This window comes from Neofelis nebulosa, chromosome 3 (genome assembly GCF_028018385.1).
Source record: "Neofelis nebulosa isolate mNeoNeb1 chromosome 3, mNeoNeb1.pri, whole genome shotgun sequence".
NCBI classification, from domain to species: Eukaryota; Metazoa; Chordata; class Mammalia; order Carnivora; family Felidae; genus Neofelis; species Neofelis nebulosa.
In genome coordinates this window covers 174790521-174815967 of record NC_080784.1, presented here as the reverse complement: position 1 = coordinate 174815967, position 25447 = coordinate 174790521, and the positions used below count along the sequence as shown (strand labels likewise).

Genomic DNA, 25447 nt, shown 5'->3' with positions numbered 1-25447 from the left:
TCTTTGGATCTAGGGCATTGTAAATATCCTGCCTCTAAGATATGACCTATAGTTGTTTTTTTCTTCTTTTTTAAACAGAAGCTTTATTGAGATAGAACTCACATACCATAAAAAAGTTTACCCACTTAAAGTACACAATTCAATGGCTTTAAATATATTCACAGAATTACGCAACTGTTACCACAATCCATTTAGAATATTTCATCACCCTAAAGAGAAACACCATACGCCTTAGCTGTCACCGGCCACACCTGCATGTGCTCCAACTTTAGAAAGCCACTACACATTGTACTAATCCCTATAGATTTGCCCATTCTGGACATTTCATGTAAATGGAATCTACAATATGGCCTTCTTTGTAATCGGTCTCTTCACTTAGCTTGGTGTTTTCAAGATTTATCCATATTAGGCTGCTATCAGTGTTTCATGTTTTATTGCTAAATAATTTTCCATTGTATGGATATACCACATTTTATTTATCTACTTGACAAGATGATGGACAATTGAGTTGCTTACACTTAACAGCTTTTATGAATAATGCTGCTGTGAACATTTGGGTACAGGTTTTTCTATGGACACATTTTCTCTTGGGTATGTACTTAGGTGTGGAATTGCTGCATCATTTGGTAGCTATGTTTAGCCTTTTGAAAAGTTCTAGGCTGTTTCCAAAGCAGCTGCACCACTCTACATTACCACCAGCAGTGTGAAAGTCTTCCAATTTCTCCACATCCTTGCTAACACTAGTGATTGCCTGACTTTTACTATAGCCTTCTTAGTGGGAATGAAGTGGTATTTCGTTACAGTTTTAATTTGCAATTCCCCGATGCCTAATGATGTTGAGCATCTTTTCATGTGTAGATTGGCCGTTTGTATATCTTCTCTGCAACCTTGCTACACTTGTTTATTAGTTTTAATTAGTTTTTTAGTGGATTCCTAAATATTTTCTACAAACAAGATCGTGTCATCTGCAAAATGTCATCTTCTTTTTTTCCAATATGCATGCTTTTTTATAACACGTGCTTGCCTTATTGTCATGGCTAGCATTTCCAGGACAATGTCGAATAGAGGTGATGAGACCAGACCTCCTCATCTTGTTCCTTATGTTAGGGGGCAAAGCGTGGAGTATTGCACCATTAAGTATGACGCTAGCTGGGAATGTTTCACTGATGCTTTTCACCAGGCTGAGAAAGTTCCCATCTAGTCCTTGTTTGTTGAGTGCTTTTATCAGGAAGGGGTATAGAGTATGGTTTCTTAATCAATAAGGACAAGAACAATGCTATCACCATAGTGCCTTAGTTTGGGGGGGGGGGGGAGTGCCTCTGCTTCCTTCCCTCCCTCCCTACTCTCCCCCACACCACCATTCCTCCTACCCACCTGATCCTAGAGCTCAAATTGTGTCCTATCAAGCTGGCTAGGAATAAAAAATGGCATCACCTGGACATCTGCCTTTTCATTAATTCTCCCTTAATTACTGAAAGTTTTCCAGCCAAATTTTGGAAACTGCTACCTGAGTAAATCGTAGGCCAAGGCCATCCTTGTCTCTAGCTATTTACCTGGTAGGAGGTTCCCTCTTTCAGTTTCATAAAATGTCAACAAGCACTTTGTACACAATCTTGGTTGGAGTTTTCTACTGTTGTCTAGGATATATTTTTGAAAGGAATTAATAGGTTAAAGGGCATGGACAAGTTTATGTTCTTGACACATAACTACCAAGTGCTCTCCATTAAGTTTGTGCCAATCTGCCTGCTCCCAAGGGGGTCAAAATACTCACTCTCCACATTCTCCACAAAAGTAGCATTTTGGAGACAATTTCATACATGAAGAGTGATATCTATGTTTCATTTTTATTTTCTCTTATTATAAATGTCTCAGATAGTTATTCACGTTTATTGGCAATTTGTATCTTTTAGTGAATTACCTGTTCATGTCATTTGCCTATTTCTCTAGCAGTGTTATGTTTTTACTATTTAACTATGCATTCTATTTTATGTCACTGACACTGTCTGTCAGACTTTTTGCAAACACCTTCCCCCGTGGTTTACTTTTCATTTCATGATCTTTTGAACCAATAAATGCACATACTTTTATATAAACAAGAAAACTGACTTTCTCTTTGCTATCACTGTCATTCAGTTGTGTGCTGGTAAACCAGGTTGCTCACCACCACCACCACTCCCCCAAAAAGCCTGATTTGTAGCATTTGCCAATACCTGCAGTATAAATATTTCCACTATGGTTGATTTCTAGCTGCCAACTGACATGATTGCAAAATTCCTGAATGTTTAACAGGAAGCTCTCACAATCTATACAGACAAGTTCCAGCAGACTAGTGTTACATTGCTTTTAGGTTTAGAAAGTTCTTCTCTACAACAAGGTCAAGCAAATATATGTGTATGTGTTCTCAAGAAAAGTTTCTTAGTTATTTTACTTTTTTTATTACCCAAGGAATATATGTTAACTGAATAGAATCAAAAAATATAAATCAATAAAAAGGAAAAAAATAAATCAATGGTAATCTCACTGTATACAGATAAGCCAATATCATTTTTGTAGTAACCATGCGAACTTTTTTAATGTAAATGAACATGATTTAGTCTCTTGATGCCTACTGCCAAATAGCTGTTCAGAAAATTTGTACACACACACACACAGAAAATTTGTACACACACACACACACACACACACTGATAGCATTAGACTGTATGCTGTTTTGTTATCTGCTCTTCTTAATTTATAACACATTATAAATATCTTTTCATGTCAGTAAATATCTGTCTATGATGTATTGTGGGCCAGGAGTGAATGGTCAAGAAAGAATTCTTGAGACACTTTTGCTGCAAAAGGTGTTTTTATCAAAGCACAGGGACAGGACCTGTAGACAGAAAGAGCTGCACTGTGATTGTGAGGAAAGATTGATTATATAGTTTAAAGTGGGGGGGATAAAGACAAAGAAATTTCCAAAAGGATTTTTTTTCATATGTTAAAGAAGATTTACAGGATCCTGGAGATCAGGCTATTGTCAAGCTAAGGTGTTTGGCTTCTAGCAAAGCATTAAAGTTAGAGCAGTTGTGAATTCCTTGAGTGTCATGTTCTGCCTGTCTCAATATTTGTCAACAGGCTGCAAGTTGTGAGGAAATTTAATTTTATCCACATTTCTTTTGCCTCTGTTCTCCTCATCATCTACAACTTTAGTATTGGCTAAATAACATTCCATTTTATTTACAATGCATATTTTAATTAACAATGTATTTAACCAATCTTCTGATGTCAGGTATTTAAGTTGTTTTCAATTTTTGCTATTATAAACAATTCTGCCATAAGCAGCATCTTCATGCATTTCCTTAGGATGTGTCTGAACAATTATTTCTTTAGGATATATCCATTAAGTAGACTTTCTTAATCAATGGACATAAATCCATGCTATTATTCTCTGCTTGTTCTTCTACTACTATGAGTGATATGTCTTTTTTATGATTATTTAATCCAAATTTAGGATAGAATTTTAAGTTGCTCATCTTCTATGTAATTCAGTAGCCCACCAACAATTTCAATTTCCCTTCCCATCTATTGGTTCTACTGATTACATAACAGGGTATTGACTGGAACTTTCCCTATGATTTGGATCCAAAACCAAAGACAAGAAAGTGTTATATACCCCTTGTTCTTAAGAGAGCTGCCAAAGGCCAAGGACTTCCATCAGGGCATTCTAAAAAGCAGCTGAACCAGACAATGGCCCTCGCCACCACTGCCTCACTCTCATACTTCCCAGCCACCTGAGAGTGCTGGGGGCGGCAGCAAGTCAGCAGCACTGGGATACCAGGGTTTATGATCTTAGGCTGCACCCTCTTCTCCTCAGGGGAGAAGTAACATCCTCTGTCCTTTTCAAGCCAGGTAAAGGGGCTATGCCAGTAGAATCACTTATGGAGACTGGACAGAGAGACTAAGCATTTGTTTCCTCAGGTGAATGCTGGCTTTGATACACAAATGTGCAGGACACCCCTCCCCTCACCCAAGGGTTGTCCCTCTCTGAGGAAACTCCCAGGGAGTTTAGGAGTGTAACTAAACAGAGGACCCGGTATCTACTCTCATGGAGGTTTCTGTTGGAGTAACCCTTGCCAACAGGTAATTAGAGACCTGTGATCATGTACCTGGGAGAAGGGGTACATCTCCACTCACCTTCCCTTGGTCCACATACTCAGAGAAACCACAGGAGGACTTCATTCATCCCGGTGACTCCATGTAAAAAGAATGGAGGCAAGAGCTATGGAAAACAGAGCCAACTGGCCAGTCTGAGCTCTTGAATGACTTTGTGGAGTAGACACAGCTACCTATCCTAGACCTCCTGACTATATTTGTCCTACATTTAAGAAAGAAAGAAACTTCTATCTTATTTAAGCCCTTGAGTTTGAGGTCTCCTTGTTCTGTACCTTAACCAACACAATTATAGAAAAGGACATCTGCCTTCCAACCCCTCATTCCTGGTCTCTACATCAGGTCCAGAAGAGACAGCACATGAGCAGGGGAGGAACAGAGAAAGAGAGAGACACAGGATCCAAAGAAGGCTCCAGGCTCTGAACTGTCATCACAGAGCCCAACGTGGGGCTTGAACCCATAAACTGTGAGATCATGACACGAGCTGAAGTGGGACGCTTAACCGACAGAGCCTTCTTGTTGCCCCTAGATTGCACTTTTAATACCTCGAAGGACTAGAGAGATATGAAATCTGCTTGAGATATTACTAAGGGATGAGAAGAGGAGAACTTTAGAATTCAGTTAACTGAGTGGGGAAAAATAAAAACTACTTCATATTTACGCTTGGCTCTGTTGAGATTCCTTATAAACTTACCATAACTAAAAACCTCTAGAAAGTCCCTATGGCCTTAGAAATCCCTCCAGGTCTCTGTGATTTATTCTCATTCTTTTCTAATCAAATCACTCTCAAGAAATCTAGACAGAAACTGACTTCCTCCTTTCTCAGCATTGTTTTTTGTGTTTTCACTCTCATTAAAACCCAGACTCTAGCCCATGTATATCCCAGTCACCTACCATCTCTTTCCCATTCTCCCCCACCCATCCATTGCAATCTCTTTACCACTATCTCTTGTTTGCACCTCAGGACTTCCCAAGCTGCTTCTTTCATATTTTTCCCTCTCTCCAAGATAGCATTTATTTATTCTACTGCCACACCCAGTTGAGTCTCCAAGCCACCAGAGACAGTTGTGTCTTCCCCAGGGTGGTGGGTTGAATAATGCCCCCTTCCAAAAAAAATCCCTATGCACTTGGAACCTCAGAATGTGGCCTTGTTTTGAAACAGGGTCTTTGCAGATACAGTGAGAAGTTAAGACAAGATCATACTAGATTAAGAAGGGCTCTAAATCCAATGAGAGTGTCCCTATAAGAGACGGAAAAGAAGACAGGAGAAGGCCATGCGAAGATAGAGGCAGGGACTGGGGTGATACATCCACAAGCCAAGCAATGGCCAGGATTGCCAGCAACCACCAGACACTGGGAGAAAGGCACGGGACATTTCTCCCTCAGAGCCTCCAGAAGGAAGTAAGCCTGCTGACACCTTGATTTTGGACTTCTGGCTTCCAAAATTGTGAGAGATCAACTTCTGGTGTTCTAAGCTTTGTGGTAATTGGTTATGGCAGCCGTGGAAACCTAACACATCCAGTAAGGCTGCCAGTTGGATGCTTTCTTTGCTCACGGCTCCCTTTCAATTCCAACTTTGTGCCCACTGTGCCTTCCCTTTGAAGGGCCATCCCCACCACAGGCTGAGGGCCTTTATGCTGAACAAGGCTTGCCCAAAACTTCTGAAGCCAGAAGCACTCCCTAATCATCTTTGCCATGTCCCATTCCTTTGAACCTGTCACCTTATTGACATGCTTAGTTTTTATTCTCATCACGACGTTAATAACTAAAAATATATTAAGGCAAACTTCCCAACTTGTGGCAGTAGATTTGGAGCATGGAAAGGCATCACACAAATATGAAGGAAGGGGACATTCTATTTGCATGGAGTTTTAAGATAAAAATGAGGATTTCAAAGGCATTTTATGCTTGTGGCCATTCAGAGCTATTCATAAATGTGTGACATAGTTTGTTTGCTGTTTTGTTTTGTTTTGTTGGTTTAGAAAACAGTCCAACAGAGGCAAAGGAAAATTTACAACTTGAGAGAGGTCCTGTGAAGGAGAATTAAGTGCTCTCTTGAAAGGCAGAGGAGGGCTAATGCCAATAAAAGATGACTCTAATAAAATTCCCTTAATGCTTATTTCTTTACAACTATTAATTATGAAACTGGTCTATTATTAAATAAACTCAGTTATTGAATGAGCTAACTCCAGAAGGAAAGGACTTTATTTTTTTCTCTAACCACTGCCTTACAACCAGGTTTTGTGGAATCTTTCTCTATCAGGATCTATTCAGAATCTACCCTGAATCTTGGGCAGATGCCATAGATTTTATTGACAAGTCATATTATAATAATTGCACCTCTATTTCAGGCATTAAAATGTCCGGGACAGTCCAAGTAATATCACTCTCACACCTAATTTAAAATTTTGCTTGGCTCCATCTCAGGTCTTTCTTGCAGTGAATCAGGGAATAAGTGTGGTCAGTTTCTTTTTTCTTCCACCATCTTCTCTGCTTTCTTTATATTCTGGATGTGCCCAGACCACTTCAAGGGAAGAGTATTTTAGACTAGGAGGAGCAAATATCCCTGCATTTAACTATTGGGTAAGGCAGACAAGCCATCATGTCGGCTCTTATTATGGCAGAGTCCAACTGTTGTCTCTTTCACAGGATGTATCTGTTGGTTATTCAGAGGTCTCAGGTGGATACCCCATTGCACAGTTCCTTGATGCAGGGGGCATATTCTCTGGCTGATCGCTTGCAGCAATTCCCCCCATACATCTCTTCCACCTAACCCCATGGCTTCTATTACTATAGTCCCTTTGCAAACAGGTTGCCCTGGTAGCTGAAGTCCCATCATGACAACTCAAGCCCACCTACCCTTCCCATAGTCAACATGGTCTACAAGAAATTCACAGACTTTGCCATGACAAAAAATGGAAGTCAGGTTGCAATCACTGCTTCTCTTCTCTCCTCATATTCCCATTTTGGGCTATCCACATCAACCTCTCACCTACTGAATTCTCTAGGTGGGTAGCACTCATCCATTCATTTCAACAAAATTTATCAAGCACCTATATTTTCAAAACATTATTTACCAATCTTTATGTGCACAATCTCCACCCCTGCCACAAAACTCCCAGGGACACTCATCAGGCTCTTCCAAGAGCTCTCACATCATGCACTGAATTTGTGTACTCTTGTTATTCTACGAGCTGCAGGCTGAGAGTGGGATGCCAGGATACTTTTATATTATGCTTAGAGACCCTCTCATTCACCTTTGGAAGAAATCCAAAGCAATCTCCCCATAGGTCTAGAACCTCTACTTAATGATATCTAACCACCCTTTTGAATCTATTCTGGAGATAGGTGATATGTGTTGGTAGTTACAAGGCTCTTTCTGCTATTCTTTAATACATCCAGCCTGGCTATGTCTAGTATCTCCACTTAAAATGTGGTGGCATTTATTACCTTTTGTCAGCTTTGAGGCATTTGCTAAAACTAAGACAACCAGAAAACTCCTATTCAATAACCAGTTACAAATAAAGTTGGCTCGGAGTTTCCTTTGCAAACAAATAAATCCATGTCTTTGTCCTTAACAGCCTGTAACTAAAGGCTATACAGTTGACCCTTGAACAACATGGGGGTTAGGGGTGCTGACCCCCTGTGTAGTCACAAATCTGTGTATAACTTTTAACAACCCCAAAACTTAATTACCTCAATAACCTCAACTTACCTTAATAACTTCAAAATGGCCTCCTGTTGACCAGAAGCCTTACCGATAACATAAATAATTAACAAACATTTTGTATGTTACATGTATTAAATACTGTATTCTCACAATAAAATATACTATAAAAAAGAAAACATTAAGAAAGTCACAAGGAAGAGAAAATATAATTATAGTACTGTACTGTAAAAAGCCCATTAAAAAAAAAAAAAGAACTACAAGCAGATCCATGTAGTTCAAACCCATGTTGTTCAAGGGGCAACTGTATTTTCCTTTATATATATATAAATTATTATGTCATGAGTCCCCACTGGTTAATTGCATATTTGTGTGACAGCATCAGAAATTTAATAATTTCCTCAGATGTGAACAAAAATTCTTTATTTTCCATAACTGGTCTAATTTTTTCCGAAGCTCCAAAGTTGAACAGGATGACAAAGCTCACCCAGAGTTCAATGAGGCTCCATAGGACACTCCAAGGGCCATTGGGTACACTTCTGAGTTTGACTTTCCTTGCTGCCATAAAGTCCCATAAACTCCTGCTCACACAGACTCTCTTTGGGAAAGGAGAAGGGAGAGGAAAGGTCCTTGAATGACCATTTACTTGTGTGTTTCCACTCAAAACTGAATGGTTGAACCAGAAGAGACTGAGCTACCTGTAATAGGCAAGTTTGAGCACCACCTCAGCCTCCAGCCTTGGTCCTCAGCTTTGTCAAAACCTAGTTTTAATTTAGTCTTCCAGAATGTGTAGATATAATAGAGGTATCATCTAGACAGAAACTTAAAATCATCATGTTCATCAGAATCCAAGTTAATGATGGTTTCTTAAATTGAATTTCCTGATTTTTTTTAAGTTTCTGCATTATTGTTTTCAGCAATTAATGTCAACTTCATGTTAAAAGCAGCTCTAATATTAGCCCAAAAAAGTCCATGTTTGCTCTTCTCCTTGGGCCATTCCAAGTAAGTCCGCTGTGTCATGAGAGCCTTCAGCTTGTGATACTTGCTGGGAATGCAGTTCTGTGGAACGGGTTCCAGCAAGATCAGGATTAAATTATTAGATCCTTCATGAAAGAGATTGTGATGAGCAAAGTAGAGTTCATAATGACACCACTCACTCTGAACAAAGTTGGGAGACAAAACAAAGATGGACTTGTAACTTTTCTCAATGCAGTTGATGATATTCTCCACAATGCTCTTGCCAGGAACAAAGTTTCTCTCATGGAGACAAATCCTTAGGTCTTCTTTTTCTAGGTAAGGTACCAGTTCATTCTTCACCCAGGCAGAATCGTGTTCACTGTATGAAATAAAAGCGTGGAACTGAAGGGTTCTTTGGAGTTCTTCTAAGGGTAGGTTCCTTGCCCTGTGCCGGGTCTGGGTCCACTGACACACCATCCTGAGATACCAGGGCAGATCAAAGTACATACAGAGGGCAGTCACAGTAACAGTCAACACCAGCACAGTGACCCCAATGGTGACAAGCAGCAGAGCTGTGTTGCAGGATAACTGAGACACATGAAAGTCCTTTAGTGGGGTTCCCTTATAACTTTCTGGATTGTCACACTTATAAGAATCAGGCCAACCCTCTACCACTTCACTTGATACTTGGCCTATACTCTGGATAAATTCTCTTAGCTCACAGGTGCATTGGAATGGATTGTTTCCTGCTCTTATGGACCTAATCTTCTGGCAGCTGTGGAAGAAATCAGCTGATGGGTTGGAAATTGAATTATGGTCAATGATCAGTACAGAAAGGCTGCTAAAAGCTCCACAGTCAGGAAGGTGGGCTAAGGAATTGGAGGCAACATTGAGTTCTTGCAAAGCTTCTAGTTTCATGATTAGTTTAGGAATGCTCCTTATTCGGTTATCATAAAGATCAAGTACCTTGACCTTAGGAGGTAAACATCTGAAAACAGAGTCAGTAAGTATATTTGAAGACAAATTTAACACCGCTATACTCCCACCCCAAGTGCAATTTCCATCATGTCTATCATATTCCAAAGAATTCCAACTAACATCCAATATTTCCAAAGATGTCATATGCTTAGTCATGAGACCTATATTGTAAAGGCCTTTTAATTTATTCTTTCGTAAGATAAGGGTTTCCAATCTAACTAGTTTGGAACAGTTTTGAAATACACTGTCTGTGAAAACATTCTGGGTAAAGTTCAAAAATTTAAATGTGCTTGATGTCTGAGGACAAAGCATGTGTATAAAAGGTGTATCTGATAGGGTTAACATCATAATGTTCATCTCAGAAAAAAATGTATATAACACCGTCTGTGAATAAATAAAAACTCTGTTTGTAACATGCTCTATTTTCAATGCTTTCAGTGCTGTTTTAGAATAAGTAAAATCTTCTTCATCAATGCTTTCAACTATTATTAAATTGTAAATATTGAGATATTCTACAGGTTTGGGCCAAAGAAATTGAAAAACTCTAACCAGGCATTTCCAAGTTGTTTCCACATGTTTGAGAGTAAAATTCAGTAAAGTTGGGCCTCTAATGAGTTCTGATAAAAATTTAATTAGAATTTGACAGTTGTCGTTATTCAATTTAATATTAGTCAGTTGTAAGCACCTTAAACTGTTAACTGATATGTTCACTTGGACAGAGAATAACTGATTTGGGTGAAAAACAAGGTGAAGTGTTTTTGTATTCAGAATTTGAAGACTTTCTGTTTCACTTTCTTTTGCATAATAACCTTCTAAATCCAGAAGGATGTGACTTAGATGCAAATGAGCAATTGGTAGCAGATCTAATTGTCGTAACCTTGTACCACTTAATCCTAAGAAATTCAGTTGCGTCAAGTTGCCAAATTCCTTACAGATGGGCAGGACATCAAAGTCATTGAATGAGAGGTCTAAATGCTTGAGACTCCTGATAAGGTGGCAAGAGGTCTTCTGCAACTGATTGTGAGATAAATCCAAATGTTCCAAATCCTGGTTGAACTTGAAAATGCTAAAATCGAGGCACTGGAGTCTATTATAGGAAAGTGTCAAAACTTCCAGCCGTAAGAGATAGCTAATGTCAGAGATGTGAAGCTTAGATATGTAGTTTTGAGATATATCTAAGACTTTGGTTTTTGGTGACAGGTCTTTTGGAACATGCGTAAGTTTCATTTTCGACATGTCTACTGCAAATTCACTTTCATCAGAGAACTGGATTATGGTTCCAACCATTAAGGTCAAAATGTACACAAAGCAAAAGCTTCTGGTGATAGATTCTTTGTCTTTGGTCATGATGTTTAAGAGGCTATTCCCCAAAGGGTTGTGCTGTTCTTCAGGGCATCTTGATATGTGTCCAAATTCTAGAAATACAATATACATTAAGACATATAAATATTGGATGATTGCTCTCAGACCTCCACTTCCTAACACAAAATCACAATGATCTTTTCATTCACTATCAGAGTCATTTCTGTTTGCATAATTAAATGTGATATATTCTCCAGTTATGCAGCTTGCTGGTACCAGGGGAGGCAATACAGACCTTATCATCAAAAAATTGTGCTTCTGTGTTTTAACCTGTCTAGGCATTCTCTGAGGGATGCACTCAGGGGCTTGGCTTTGTTTCACTCTTTTCAGAACTTTCTCAGGGCTGGAGAAACCTCCTGGGTAATGTTTACTGAAAATCTTTATAGGCAAATATACTAGCCACAGGCACTGGAACAAGGAATAGCAAATGTGACAAACAGCACACACATCAAAAAGCCAGGGAAGGAAGAAGCTCACAAAAGAGATACGTGGTAGATAAGAGTCTTTGGAAATCTCCATGTGAACCAGGAAATCTAGAAAGCCACCCATGTCTAGGGCTGGATGCATGTCCAGAAAAGAGCTAAGAAAATCCTAAACTTTCACCTTTGGTTGACCTTTGGCTCTGTGAAAGCCGAAAGTGAAAGCTAGGGCAGAGTTGTAAACAGCCTGGATAAACATCCAGGAAATGTTTCCACACAGAACCAATCTACAAAAATCCAAAGTTTTGTTTCATTTTATCTCTAGATATTTAAGAAAATCTCTATCAAACACTAGCTGGCCACTAAGTGAATCAAGCACAGAATACAATGGCCACACATAACAAAGAATATAGTCTTTACAAAATAGTTTAGAGCAGTCACTAAACAAACAGCCAACAGTACTCCCATGACAATCAGCAACAGCAAACCCTGGGAGACAGGAGAACCTGAGTTACCACATTATAATATTCAAAATGCCTACTTTAAACAACAGAGGCATGCAAATAAATTATAAACTATTACCCATTTATAGGAGAAAAAGGAAAAGAACAAAGTTAGAGAACTGACACTACCTGGGGCATCTGGATGGCTCAATCGGTTAAGCATCCAACCTCAGCTCAGGTCATGACCTCACAGTTCGAGTTCGAGCCCCGTGTTGGGCTCTGTGCTGACAGCTCAGAGCCTGGAACCTGCTTTGGATTCTGTGCCTCTCTCTCTCTCTCTCACTCTGTCCTTCCCTGGCTCATGCTCTATCTCTCTCAAATATAAAATAAACATTAAAAAAAAAAAAAGAAACTGAGAAGTGACGTTACCCAACTTCAAAACTTCCTATAAAGCTACAGTAATCAAGACAGTATGATACTGGTGAAAGAATGAACAGATCAATGGACCAAAATGAATACCTCAGAAATAGGCCTACACAAATATAGCCAACTGGTCTTTGACAAAGAAGCAAAGGCAATTCAGTAAAGAATTTGTTTTCAACAAATGGTGCTAGAACTACTAGACATCCATATGCAAAAAAACAAAACAAAAAAAAAAAGAGAGGATCTAGACACAGGTATTATACTTTTGACCAAAATTAGCCATAAATGGATCATAAACCTAAATGTAAAACATAAAACTAGAAAACTTCTAGGGGATAATATAAGTGAAAATTTAGGTCACCTTGGGTTTGGAGATGACCTTTTAGACACAACATCAAAAGCACAATCCATCAAAGAAAACATTGTTAAATCGGACTTCATTAAAATTAAATTTTTCTACTTTGCAAAAGACACAATTCAGGCAATGAAAAAACAAGCCACTGGCTGGGAGAAAATATTTACACAACACATATCTGATAAAGGACTTGTGTCCAAAATATACAATGAACTCTTGAATTCAGCAATAAGAAAATAACACAATTTAAAAATGGGGAAAAGATCTGAACAGAGACCTCATCAAATAGCAAATAAGTATATGAAAAGATACTCAATGTCAGATGTCACCAGAGAATTGCAAATTAAAACAATGAGATACCATTACACACCCATTAAAAGGCCAAAATCCTGAAACAACACCAAATATTGGTAAGGGTATGGAGCAACAGTGATTCTCATTCATTTTTGGTGGGAATTCAAAATGGTACAGACATTTTGGAAGACAGTCTGACAGTTTCTTAAGTGCACTCTTACCATATTATCTGGCAATTACAATCCTAGGATTTACCCAAATGAATTGAAAATCTAGTCCACAAAAAAAGCTTGCATGTAGATGTTTGTAGCAGCTTTATTCATAACTCCCCAAAACTGAAAGCAACAAGATGTCTTTCAGTGGGTTGAAAGGTAAACAAACTGTGGTATATCCAAACAATGGGATGTTATTCAGTCCTGAAAAGAAATAAGTGATCAAACCACAAAGAGTCATAGAAGAACCAGAAGGCATATTTCTAAGTAAAAGAAACAAATCTGAAAAAGCTACATGCTGTATAATTCCAACTCTATGACATTCTTAAAAAGGCAAAACTAAAGATAAAAAGATCAGTGGTTTTTAGGGTTTTGGAGAGGGAGGGATGAATAACCAGGGCACAGAGGATTTTTAGTACAGTAAAACTGTTCCTTCCATATGATATTATAATTGTGGATATATGACCTTATGCATTTTTCAAAGCCCACAGAACTATATAACACAAAGGCTGAATCCAAATGTAAATTATGGACTTTAGTTAATACTAATATATCTATTATATAATATACCACACTAATGCAAAATGTTGTAATAGGAAAAACTGTCTAGTGGAGAAGGGGTACATGAGAACTTTCTGAACTATTTACTCAATTTTTCTGTAAAACTAAAACTGCTCTAAATATTAAAATAGAGTCCATTAATTTAAACAGAGAAGTATATAGAAATGCATCAAAATTTCTGTATATTAATTTTGTATCCTGTGACTTTACTGAATTCATTTATCAATTCTAGTAATTTTGGGTTGGACTCTTTAGGGTTTTCTATATATAGTACCATGTCGTGTGCAAATAGTGAAAATTGTACTTCTTCCTTGCCAATTTGGATACCTTTTATTTCTTTTTCTTGTCTGATTGCTGTGGCTAGGACTTCCAGTACCATGTTGAATAAAAGTGGTGAGACTGGACATCCTTGACTTGTTCCTGATCTTAGAGGAAAAGGTCTCAGTTTTTCACCATTGAGTATGATGTTAGCTGTGGGTTTTTCATATAAGGCCTTTATTAGGCTGAGGTATTTTCTCTGTAAACCCACTTTGATGACAGTTTTCATCATGAATTGATGTTATACTTTGTCAAATGCTTTTTCTGCGTCTATTAAGATGATCCTATGGTTTTATCCTTTCTCTTGTTGATGTGATGTATCACACTGATTGATTTGCAAATACTGAACCACACTTAATCCCTGGAATAAATCCCATTTGATAGTGGTCAATGATTTTTTTTCAGTGTATTATTGGATTCAGTTTGCTAATATTCTGTTGAGGACTTTTGCATCTATGTTCATCAGAGATACTGGGTTGTAGTTCTCTTTTTTTTTAGTGTCTTTATCTGGTTTTGATAACAGGGTAACATTGGTCTCATAGAATGAATTTTGAAACTTTTCTTCCTCTTCTATTTTTGGAATAGTTTGAGAAGACTAGATATTAACTCTTCTTTAAAGTTTGCTAGAATTCATCTGTGAAGCCATCTGGTCCTGAACTTTTGCTTGTTGGGAGTTTTTGATTACTGATCCAATTTTATTGCTAGCAATCAGTCTATTCACATTTTCTTCTTCCTGATTCTGTTTCAGTAGGTTATTACAAATGGATTTTATCCATTTCTTCTATGCTGTACAATTGGAAATTAAGAATAACAATACCATTTATAATTGTACCAAAAATAATAAAATACCTAGGAATAACCTTAATCAAGAAGGTGAAAGGTCTGCACTCTAAAAACTATAAAATATTGATGAAAAAAAGTGAAGATGACACAAAAAAATTAAAAGATATTCCATGCTTATGGATTGGAAGAATCAATATTGTTAAAATGTCCATACTACCCAAGGCAATCTACAGATTTAGTGCAATATGCCAACATCATTTTTCATAGAACTAGAAAAAATAATATGAAAATTTGTATGGAACAACAAAAGACCCTGAATAGCCAAAGAAATCTTGAGAAAGAAGAACAAAGCAGAGGTATCACAGTGTTAGATTTCAAAATACACTGCAGAGCTTTAGTAGAAGAAGGAAAGAAAGAAAGAAAGAAAGAAAGAAAGAAAGAAAGAAAGAAAGAAAGAAAGGAAGGAAGGAAGGAAGGAAGGAAGGAAGGAAGGAAGAAAGAAAGAAAGAAAGAAAGAAAGAAAGAAAACAAAAAAACCCAAAAGGATACTGGCAGAAAATAGACACATAGATCAATAGAGCAGAATAGAGAGCCCAGAAATAAACCCACATTTACATGGCCCATTCATTTACAATAAAGGAAGCAGGAATATACAATGAGGAGAAGACAGTCTATTCAGCAAATGGTGTTGGGAAAACTGGACCACTTCTTACACCGAACACAAAAATAAAATCACAAAGGACTTTAAAAATTGGATAAAAAAGGAGAAGTTAATATAAATGGTTTCTGAAGAAACATGGGCATTGACTTACTAGACAAAGGCTTAAATCAACTGTCTTAGAAGTTAACTATGTGACTATGGTCTCTTTTCTTTGGACTCAGAGAATACTTTATTCTCTTTTAAAGGGCAGTACTTGGGGCGCCTGGGTGGCTCGGTCGGTTAAGCGTCTGACTTCAGCTCAGGTCATGATCTCACACTCCGTGAGTTCGAGCCCCGCGTCAGGCTCTGTGCTGACAGCTCAGAACCTGGAGCCTGATTCAGATTCTGTGTCTCCCTCTCTCTCTGCCCCTCCCCTGTTCATGCTCTGTCTCTCTCCATCTCAAAAATAAATAAACGTTAAAAAAAAAAGTTAAAAAAAAATTAAAAATAAAGGGCAGTCCTTTTATCCCTCCAAAATATTATATCACTCCTTTTGAGAATCTAAAATTGTACAAAAGGGCAATCAAAGAGCTATTGCCAGAAACTACAAGACATTCTCAAGAGTCTACACCAGTATTCAATTTGGCCATAACTCTGCCATCTGCTACAACCTGTGGCTTCTCATGGGCGAAGGGTTAACAAACCCATTTATCTCTTTCTCTAGTGATTAATCTTACATAGGATTAACTTTCTAGCTCTTTTCTGAAAATCTGACACATGTAAAATGTCCACTGTGTTACCAAAAACATTACTTTTGGGTAAAATGACTCTTGAATGGTAAACAGCATCCATGTTAAAAGGACCGTGTTATGAACTAGAAGTACAAAAGTAGGAAGCCTGTGTTGTATTTCCTCTCCTATATCTTTCTGAGAAAAATGGACCAAGTATAGCCTATTAGGGCTGTGAGTCTGAATGACTAGGTGAGCCTGAGAAAAACTCATCGTGGTCATTGTGAAGCCATGCCCACCACTGGCCAGACTTTCAGATCCTCAACCCAGTTTGGCCAGGGCAACATGAGATAAAAGGAACAGAGAGGGAGGTGGGTGACAGGTTGGAAAGCCAATCTACCTGTGGCTTGATGGCTAAATCTCTGTGGCACATGACAGGATAAGTCCTTTTGTGAGGGTGAAGATTGGAATAAGACCAAGTTTGTGTCACAAGGAAGAACCACCTACTCCCTCCACCTCCATGACTTGCACCTCACCAAAACCAGTTGTGGCTGGGCTGGCACAGGTGATACCACTGTTTATGGAGCCATTTGAAAAGATATGATTAATATAGTCCAAACTGGGCATTCATGACTGGTGAAGGGGTGGAAGCAGGCACACCAGCCCACAAATCCCATGCTTGTGACTGAGACAAAGGGGTGGGGATATAATTGTGCAAAAGGGCAAGCAAGAAGCTAGTCTCAGAAACTAAGAAATACACTCATGAGTCTATACCGTTCCAGCTCTGATCTGCGTGGAAAATAATTTATGAGCTCCTGCAGGGAACACAAGCTAGCAGGACAGATGGGGCTCCACACCTGCCTAACTCCAACTGCAGTATCCTAAAAGCAGCAATGGCAGCTGGGATGGCCCCTGGGCAGCACCCTGCACATACACTGGAGCGCCCACAACCACACCTGCCTGGGAACCAGCTACAGGTAGACGTTAGAAGTATTCTTACAAACCGGGAAAAGGTAGACAAGATAACATATACTCTACTCTTTGTGGACACAGGAATTTTTTTTTTTTTTTTAGTCATAGGATCTCATTCATTGACACAATTCCCATAAAAATGGATATGTGTTTTTTCCAACTCATATCAGACCGAAAGCAACAAATTGAGAGAGACATGATAATCTGAATACATCAAGTTCCTACAGCTGACACACTGGAAAAAACAGGAAAAGATAGAGAGATATTAAAAAGTACAATGAAGAAGTCAGAAAGTATGTCAATTTGGAGCTGCTGTATATAAGAGATAACAGCTTTTCCAGAGCCCAGAAAATTTCACTGTACTATGACAAATTACAGACAATGATATTCATGACACTGATGCTAAGTGAATGAGGAAAGATTACTGTCTGAAGGGTGGAGGCTGGTGCATGAGCCCACAGACCCCATACTTGTAACTGGTACAAACGGTTGGAATGTGAGGTTCACTCTACCCCATTCAGGAGGTGATCTGCACAAGTAAATATCTAGAAGCTCCCAGGAGACAAGAGCAGACAACAACATTTCTTAAGTAGGACCTCGTGTAGCAGGAATAATTGAAAGCAGATTTTTGACTACTTGTTGCTCAGTTTTATTAACAAAAGGATCCACTGTTCATCATCTAAGGGTATATTGGAAATAGTAAAATAGTTAAGAGATAAGTAGTGTTTCAATTAACCAGTCTTTGAAAAAAGTAAAACTCTTCTGGGTTGGAGAATTTCATTACAAAATGGCATATGGTTAAAAGTCCCTCACTTCTTCTCTTGTAGAACCTCTCCCAATTGCCAGCAAAACAGCCATGGAAACACAGAAACTTTTAAAACTCATCTTGCCACCAAAAACAAAGAAGGGTAGAAAATTAATGGAGGGATCCAAAAGCATCTACACTCATGAGAGGTATCAGGAATATATTAAGGAAAACATGGTATACTCTACCTTTGTCTCAGGAAAATAGACTTCCTGACAAAGGGTGGGAAAGAATTTTATTCCTCTTTCTGTTCGCATATCTCTGTTTGCAGATGTATGATCTTTCATGTAGAGAGTCTGAAAGACTTCATAAAAAAAAACACTCCAAGAACTATTAAATTCAGTAAAGTTGCAGGATACAAAACCAACTTACAAACAGTTGCATATCTATTCATGAACAAACTATTTGAAAAAGAAAGAAATAAAACAATCCCATTTACAAATGCATCAAAAAGAATAAAATACCTATGCACATACTTTAATCTTCTCCTCTTGCTCTAAATCCCCAGAATGATTGTGGAAAAAATACGCACACACAGGAAGAAAAGAAAGAAGTCTTTAGGGAAACTGAAACCAAGAAAAGTCTCTGAGATCCACAAGCAGATTGGACTATGATAGAGTACTAACTTCCAAAGGATGTCCAACTCTTCATCCCAGAACTTGTGAATATTCTATTACATGGAAAAGGGGAATTTGAGTTGAAAATGGAATTAAATTCATTAATCTGCTGACCTTAAAATAAGAGGGTTATCGTGGATTATTCAAGTGGAACCAATGTAATCACAAGGGTCCTTAAAAACTAAAGAGGGAGGCAGAAGAAGAGGTCAGAGTGATATGATGTAAGAAGGACTTGAGCTGCCATGAGGAAGGGGCCATGACCCAAGAAATGCAGGTAGCATTCAGAAGCTCAAAAAGGCAAGTAAATGCATTTTCCTCTAGAGCCTCCGGAAGAAATGTAATCTTGTCAACACCTTTATATACGCCCAAAAAGACTTATGTTGGAGTACTAACTTACAGAGCTGTAAGATAATAAATGTGTTTTTTAAGCCACTAAGTTTGCAGTAATTTGCTATAGCAGCAATATAAAATTAATACAGACTACATTGGTCCACCCTCCTGATAAATAGGCTGTGAAAACAGATCAAGAAGCAGTTTGATATGGAGCCTCAACCACATTTTGGGTTGCACAATCAAAAAGCATGGCACTTACAAAACAAACACCATAATAGAAAGTAACCAGACTCAAGATACAAGAGAAGTTAACACCCAAGGAAACTATCAATGTTATCCTCAGATACTGAGGATTGATTGATAATGATATCCTAAGAGAGAGAGAAGAATTCTAAAAAAGAATGGAGTAGGAATCATAGAAATTAAAAACTTAATCATTGAAATAGAAAACTCATTAAATGAGTTGAATTGTAGAGTAGCAATGCTGATGTGAGAATTAGTGAGAAGACCAAGAAGAGGAATTTCCCCAAAACATAGTACAAGAAGCATAAGAGACAGAATATATGAAAGAAATACTAAAAGACATGCAAGACAGATCCACCATCTGAATTACCAGAGGATAGACTATCCTCTGAAAAATAAGCTGATAACTTTATCACCCCATCCCCCAAAAAGCCATAACAGGGATGCTAGAATGAATATTTTGCAAAGAAAGTAGGAAAGTTTATTGCTAAATTCCAATCAGTATTGATGACAAAAATTTTAATAATGATCTGGAACTAAAATTGCCAATAATTACAAGGGAATTAGTAGACAGTGGGGGGAGAGGGAAAGAGTGAACTGCAAGTATGTTGTGATCCTTGGCCTGATTGACGAGAATCTATAGATAGAGACAAGTTAATTCAAAGTATTAATTCAAGAAAAATACAAGTTTAAGTATGTATATTATAAAATTAAGAGTAATTATTAGAAAATACAACAAAAGAGGGGTGCCTGGGTGGCTCAGTTGGTTAAGCGTCCGACTTTGGCTCAGGTCATGATCTCGCAGATCGCGAATTCGAGCCCCACATCGGGCTCTGTGCTGACCGCTCAGAGCCTGGAGCCTGTTTCGGATTCTGTGTCTCCCTCTCTCTCCGACCCTCCCCCGCTCATGCTCTGTCTCAAAAATAAATAAACGTTAAAAAAATTTTTTAATAAAAAAAAAAGAAAATACAACAAAAGAGACAAACTCCAATCATTTGAGGGTGGGGAGAAGCTTAGAATGAAGAAACCCTAATCCATCTAGCACTGTACTCAAGGAATAGCACATAATGATTAATTAATATGTTTCTAATATTTTAAGAATGGCTTATTATTAGCAAATCTATGACAATAACACATCAATAGATAAAAGGAAAAGAACAGATGAGCATCTCCATGGATGTTAAAAATTTACTTGTTAAATTTAGCATTCATCTTTGACCAAATATACAACTTTAATTAAAGTAGATATTGAAAAGATACGTTGAGGGGCACCTGGGTGGCTCAGTGGGTTAAGCATCTGACTTCAGCTCCGATCATGATCTTGGGGTTTGTGAGTTCAAACTCTGCCTCAGGCTGTGCTGACAGCTCAGAACCTGGAGCCTGCTTTCGATTCTGTGTCTCCCTCTCTCTCTGTCCCTCCCCTGCTCACACTAGGTCTCTGTCTCTAAAAAATAAACATTTAAAAATTTTTAAAAGAAAAAAAGGGGGTACCTGGGTGCCTCAGTCAGTTGAGCATCCAGCTTTGGCTCATGTCATGATCTTGGGGTTTGTGAATTTGAGCCCACATAGGGCTCTGTGCTGACAGCTAAGAGCCTGGAACCTGCTTGGGATTCTGTGTCTCCCTTGCTCTCTGCCCCACCCCCACTCACACTCTGTCTCTGTCTCTCTCTCTCTCTCTCTGTCTGTCTCTCTCTCTCTTTCAAAAATAACATTAAAAAAAGAAAGAAGAGATACTTTGAAAACCTGATGAAAAATATATTAAGTATCTAACTTAAAGGCATTTCTGTTACATTCAATGTCAAAGATGCCCACTGTTATTTAACACTGTTCTAGAAGTTCTAGCCATTGCAATTAAGGTGAAAGGGAAATGAGAGACAGAAATACAGGAATACAGAAAATAAAAATATCATTCTTTTTAGATTATATGATTGTTAGTGTGTAAAATCCAAGAGAAGTAATGGAAAAACTGTTAGAACCAGTAAAAGAGTATGATAAAGCAGTCAGTACAAAATAAATTATTTTTTGAAAAAGAAATCTGTCTAAAAATAGTGGGTTGTCAAATAAATCATTACTATCTCCATTTAACTAAGTATGACTACATGGCCTTTAAAAATAATGAAAATCTAATTCCATGGGAAATTGCTACTATCTTTATGTAAGTGACATAAAGTTTATTTTTTAAACAGGTAGCAATAAATACGTGTAGATATATGTGGAAAAATTAAGATACATATCAAGATATTAATAGTAATCATCTCTACATGGTAGTATTATAAGGGAATTTTGTTTTCCTTTTAGCTGTTACCTGTATTTTTTTAATTTTCAACAATCAAAATTAAGAAGAACACATTATTTGCTCAGAACATTTACCAAAAAATTCAAAATCAATAGTTAATAATATGAATTATGCCCAATCTCACAAAAAATAAAAATGCACTCTATGTTTATTGCAGCATTATTTATAAAAGCCAAGATATGAAAGCAACTCACGTGTCCGACCATAGATGAATGGATAAAGAAGATGTGGTATATTTATACAATGGAATTGTGGCTCAACCATAATTATTACTTGACATTTGCAACAACATGAATGGATCTTTAATGCTAAGTGAAGTAAGTCAGACAGAGAAAGACACATATCATATGATTTCACTTATATGTGGACTCTAAAAAACAAAACAAATGAATAAACAAACAAAAAGTAGAAAACAGACCCATAAATACAGAGAACAAACTGGTGGCTGCCGGAGGGGAGAGGGTGGAGAGATGGGCAAATGGGTGAAGTGGAGTGGGAGGTATTGTCTTCCAGTTACAGAATGAATAAGTCAAGGTGATAACAGGTACAGCTTAGGAAATATAGTCAATGTTACTATAATAGGGTTTTATGGTGACAGATGGTAACTACACTTATAGTGAGTATAGCATAACATTTAAACTTGTTGAATCACTATGTTGTATGCCTAAAACTAATGTAACATTGTATATCAGCTATACTTCAATTTTTCAAAATGCACATTAAAACAAAATAGGATATAACATCTAGATGAATCATGATCAGTTTAGACAGACCCAGCAAAGAAGGCACTTGAGTAACAAGGGGAGAAAGGATTTTAAGATGAACCCATGGGGCGCCTGGGTGGCGCAGTCGGTTAAGCGTCCGACTTCAGCCAGGTCACGATCTCGCGGTCCGTGAGTTCGAGCCCCGCGTCAGGCTCTGGGCTGATGGCTCGGAGCCTGGAGCCTGTTTCCCATTCTGTGTCTCCCTCTCTCTCTGCCCCTCCCCCGTTCATGCTCTGTCTCTCTCTGTCCCAAAAAATAAATAAAAAACATTAAAAAAAAAAAAAAAAAAAGATGAACCCAGTATTAGATTCTATTAAAAAATAATAAATGTTAATTTTTTATAATGTTCTTTGGTCATGTAGGAAAATGTCCTTCTTTTAGAGATATAAAATGAAGCACTTACAGATGGAATGTTAGGATGTCTATAATTTAAGATTTTTAACCGTAAAAAGATAAAGTGAATCAAATGGAACTTTTTATTTCATAAAGATTAAAAAAAGAGGTATTGTTACCTGCCAAATTTGAAATATTCAAAAATATAACAGCCAGCGTTGGCAAGTGGGACTAAAATAAGAACTCTTGTTTACTACTGGAAGAAATGAAAAATTAGTACAACCTTTCTGAAGGACAATTTGGTCACATATATAAGTCCCTTAAAAACATGCCTACCCTTAATTTAGCAATCCCACTTTTCAGAATTTTCTTCTAAAGGAATTATCAGAAATACACCTAAAAACATTGCTATGAAAATGCTCTTGGCATGATGAGAAATTGAAAAAAATGATAACGTTCTACTGTAGAAAATAGTTTCATCAATTATTAAACCTATAACATGGGATAGCATGCAGCCTCAAATATTGCACTTTTGAGCCAATATGTTATATAAATATAATTTCTATTTCTATTTATTTTAAATATAAATTATAAATAATATAATGTTAAGTGAATAAGAGAATATAAAATTGTACATGTAGGAGGATCTAATTTTGTAAAATGTGATAAAATCTTACAAAATACACAAAGCCTAGGGAAAAAGAATGGGAAGAAATATATCAGATGTTAACCGTCATTATCTCTGCATCTCTGAATCATAGATACATTTAATTTTCTTTCTTATACTTTTGTGTATATTTGCAAAATTTTTAATTTTGAACTGTTTTTAACTCAAAAGATTTACCTCAAAATATAGCTAATGTAAAAATATTTTATATTTAAAGAAGCATGCTGTATTATTTGGGATATCGACATATACAGAGAACGTCTTCCACACGATGCTAGATAGTTGACGCTGTGGATGGGAATCCACCCAGAGGTCCCTCCACGGTGTCTGTTCAGGGGACTGAAACTTAGCCACCTGGTCGGAAAGCTGACCAGCTGCCCTGTGAGCATCCTGCCCCCCAAACACAAATATTCCTCCAAGGGCATTTATATCCTCAAGTGATTCCTCGTGTATACACTTAACAAGCCAGTCAGGAGCTTTTCTATTTAAGAAAAATAAAGGAGAGGGGAAAAAAGGGAGCAGAAGTTCAGAGAGTTCATCATTTGTTTTAAAAGGAAGTAAAGAGAGATAAAAGGTAAACTTTTTTTTTTTTCTTTAATGCATCAAATAAAAAGAGGGAGAAAAAAAGACAGATGGAAGAAGCCCTGTTTCAAGGGGGAAGAAACTGTGGTGGATAGGATCCATGAAAATTCAGTCTATGAAAAAGACAAGATGAAAAAATACTAAGTGAGGTTAAGTGTGAGTCCGTAGTCAAGTTAGCAAATACGCAAGAAAGACACTGCTTTATTTGTCAACGTTTAGATAAGAGACCTGGAAGAAATCAGGGCTAGACCCGTCCCTGCCACTTCCTCCATTTAGTAAATGTTTATTCAGAGGGCACTACGTGCCAGCACTGTGCCAGGCGGCAGGAGCCAGGGATAGAACTATGAACAGCACTGCTTTCAAAATACTTCTATATTAGTGGCAGAGACCAAGGAACAAATACAGTGCCGTGTGCGGGGAAGATCAAATGCCCGTGCCTACTATAAAAATACGTAAGTTGTGGAGCGGCAGAAACTGCAGTGCAAGTCGCTGAAAGACAGCAACTGGAGAGAGGTGATGAGAAATGTAGGCGAAAACAGAACCAACATCCTGTTTTTCCCTGAACTATGGCTGCAGTGCTAGTGACTTTTATACCTTTTCAAGACAGTCATAAAAAGACCCCCTACTTTTTATCCGCCTTGTGAATTCCAAGGACGTTCACAACATGTTTAAAAAGACACCTAAAATCATCTTGCAAATATTTCAAAGAAACATTTTTTTAGTAACTGTTTCCTATGTAATTGTTGGTATTTTCCTGCATATATGAAGTAATTATTCCACAATTTGAAAAAGCCATAAAAGCCTTTTTACTTACCAACGTGTTTCCTTCTCAGAAGAAGAGAAAGTAACTTCTAAGTGATCAGGAAGATAAAAGTGCTTGACAAACTGCGTGTCCTTTGTGAAAGTAGAGCAGGACCATAGAAACTGTTTTCTGCCATCTGTTGGACCTTCCTGGAATTACTCCTAGACAGGAATTTCCCTTTCAACAGTCACGTGACAAGCATGTGGGCCAGCAGATCTTCCTGGGCTACAGACTAAAACAGTAATCCAATTTTTAAATTCGTATGAGCACACGACTTAGGACAATTTCAGTGTGAAGAAAAAAATGCTTTTTCTAAGGTAATGTTTATCTGCAAAGTGTGCAGCCAGAACGTTAAATTGTCACCCAGAGGAGAAAGTTATTGAATACTGCCTGTTTTCCATGATCAGGATATTTAACGTTTCCAAAAATCATTGCAACCCACCATTATCAAGCAATTTTGGAGCATTATTTTAGCTGGATGAGATACTCTAAAGCAGAATTAGCTTAGGTCCAAGATTTGTTTTTTAAAAAATCAACTTTCAAGGAAAGTTTAGTGGTTGATACATAATATAGCCACATCTAGGGGAAGTTGTGAACCTGTTTCTCCACATTCTGACCACATTGGGTATTATTATCTTTTTAAGTTTATTTACTTTGATAGAAAGAGAGAGAGAATGGGGGAGGGGCAGAGAGAGAGAGAGAGAGAGAGAGAGAGCTAGAATCCCAAGCAGACTCCACCCT

The 25447-nt window shown here is 37.7% G+C and overlaps 3 protein-coding genes across 6 annotated transcripts in view; 1 reads left to right on the top strand and 2 right to left on the bottom strand.

Moving 5' to 3' along the window:
• The window catches only part of TLR1 (toll like receptor 1), a 43672-nt gene extending 18838 nt beyond the window's left edge, over positions 1–24834 (bottom strand). The window contains exon 1 of one of the 2 annotated variants that reach the window (XM_058722844.1): positions 24719–24834. The gene's annotated coding sequence lies outside the window, so the exon portion shown is untranslated. Of the gene's footprint in view, positions 1–8306; positions 8421–24718 lie in introns of those variants that run through there. The other variant, XM_058722848.1, reaches the window with a different exon arrangement.
• FAM114A1 (family with sequence similarity 114 member A1) overlaps positions 1–25447 on the top strand; it is a 114194-nt gene that overhangs the window by 3357 nt on the left and 85390 nt on the right. The gene's annotated exons all lie outside the window — the stretch shown is intronic.
• Positions 8228–24844, bottom strand: TLR6 (toll like receptor 6). 3 transcript variants are annotated; one of them, XM_058722842.1, is made up of 3 exons: positions 24719–24835; positions 13272–13466; positions 8228–11169 (listed from the first exon to the last, which is right to left on the bottom strand). In XM_058722842.1, the coding sequence occupies exon 3, from the start codon at positions 11099–11101 to the stop codon at positions 8711–8713; it is 2391 nt and encodes a 796-aa protein (XP_058578825.1). In that variant the 5' UTR covers positions 11102–11169; positions 13272–13466; positions 24719–24835; the 3' UTR covers positions 8228–8710. The 3 variants fall into 3 exon arrangements, with proteins under 3 accessions (XP_058578825.1, XP_058578826.1, XP_058578824.1); XM_058722843.1 differs by having other exon boundaries at positions 13306–13466; XM_058722841.1 differs by lacking the exon at positions 13272–13466 and having other exon boundaries at positions 24719–24844.

Bases quoted from the DNA above. Each gene is read 5' to 3' on its own strand.
- TLR6 (XM_058722841.1), bottom strand. From the start codon at position 11,101: ATGACCAAAGACAAAGAATCTATCACCAGAAGCTTTTGCTTTGTGTAC.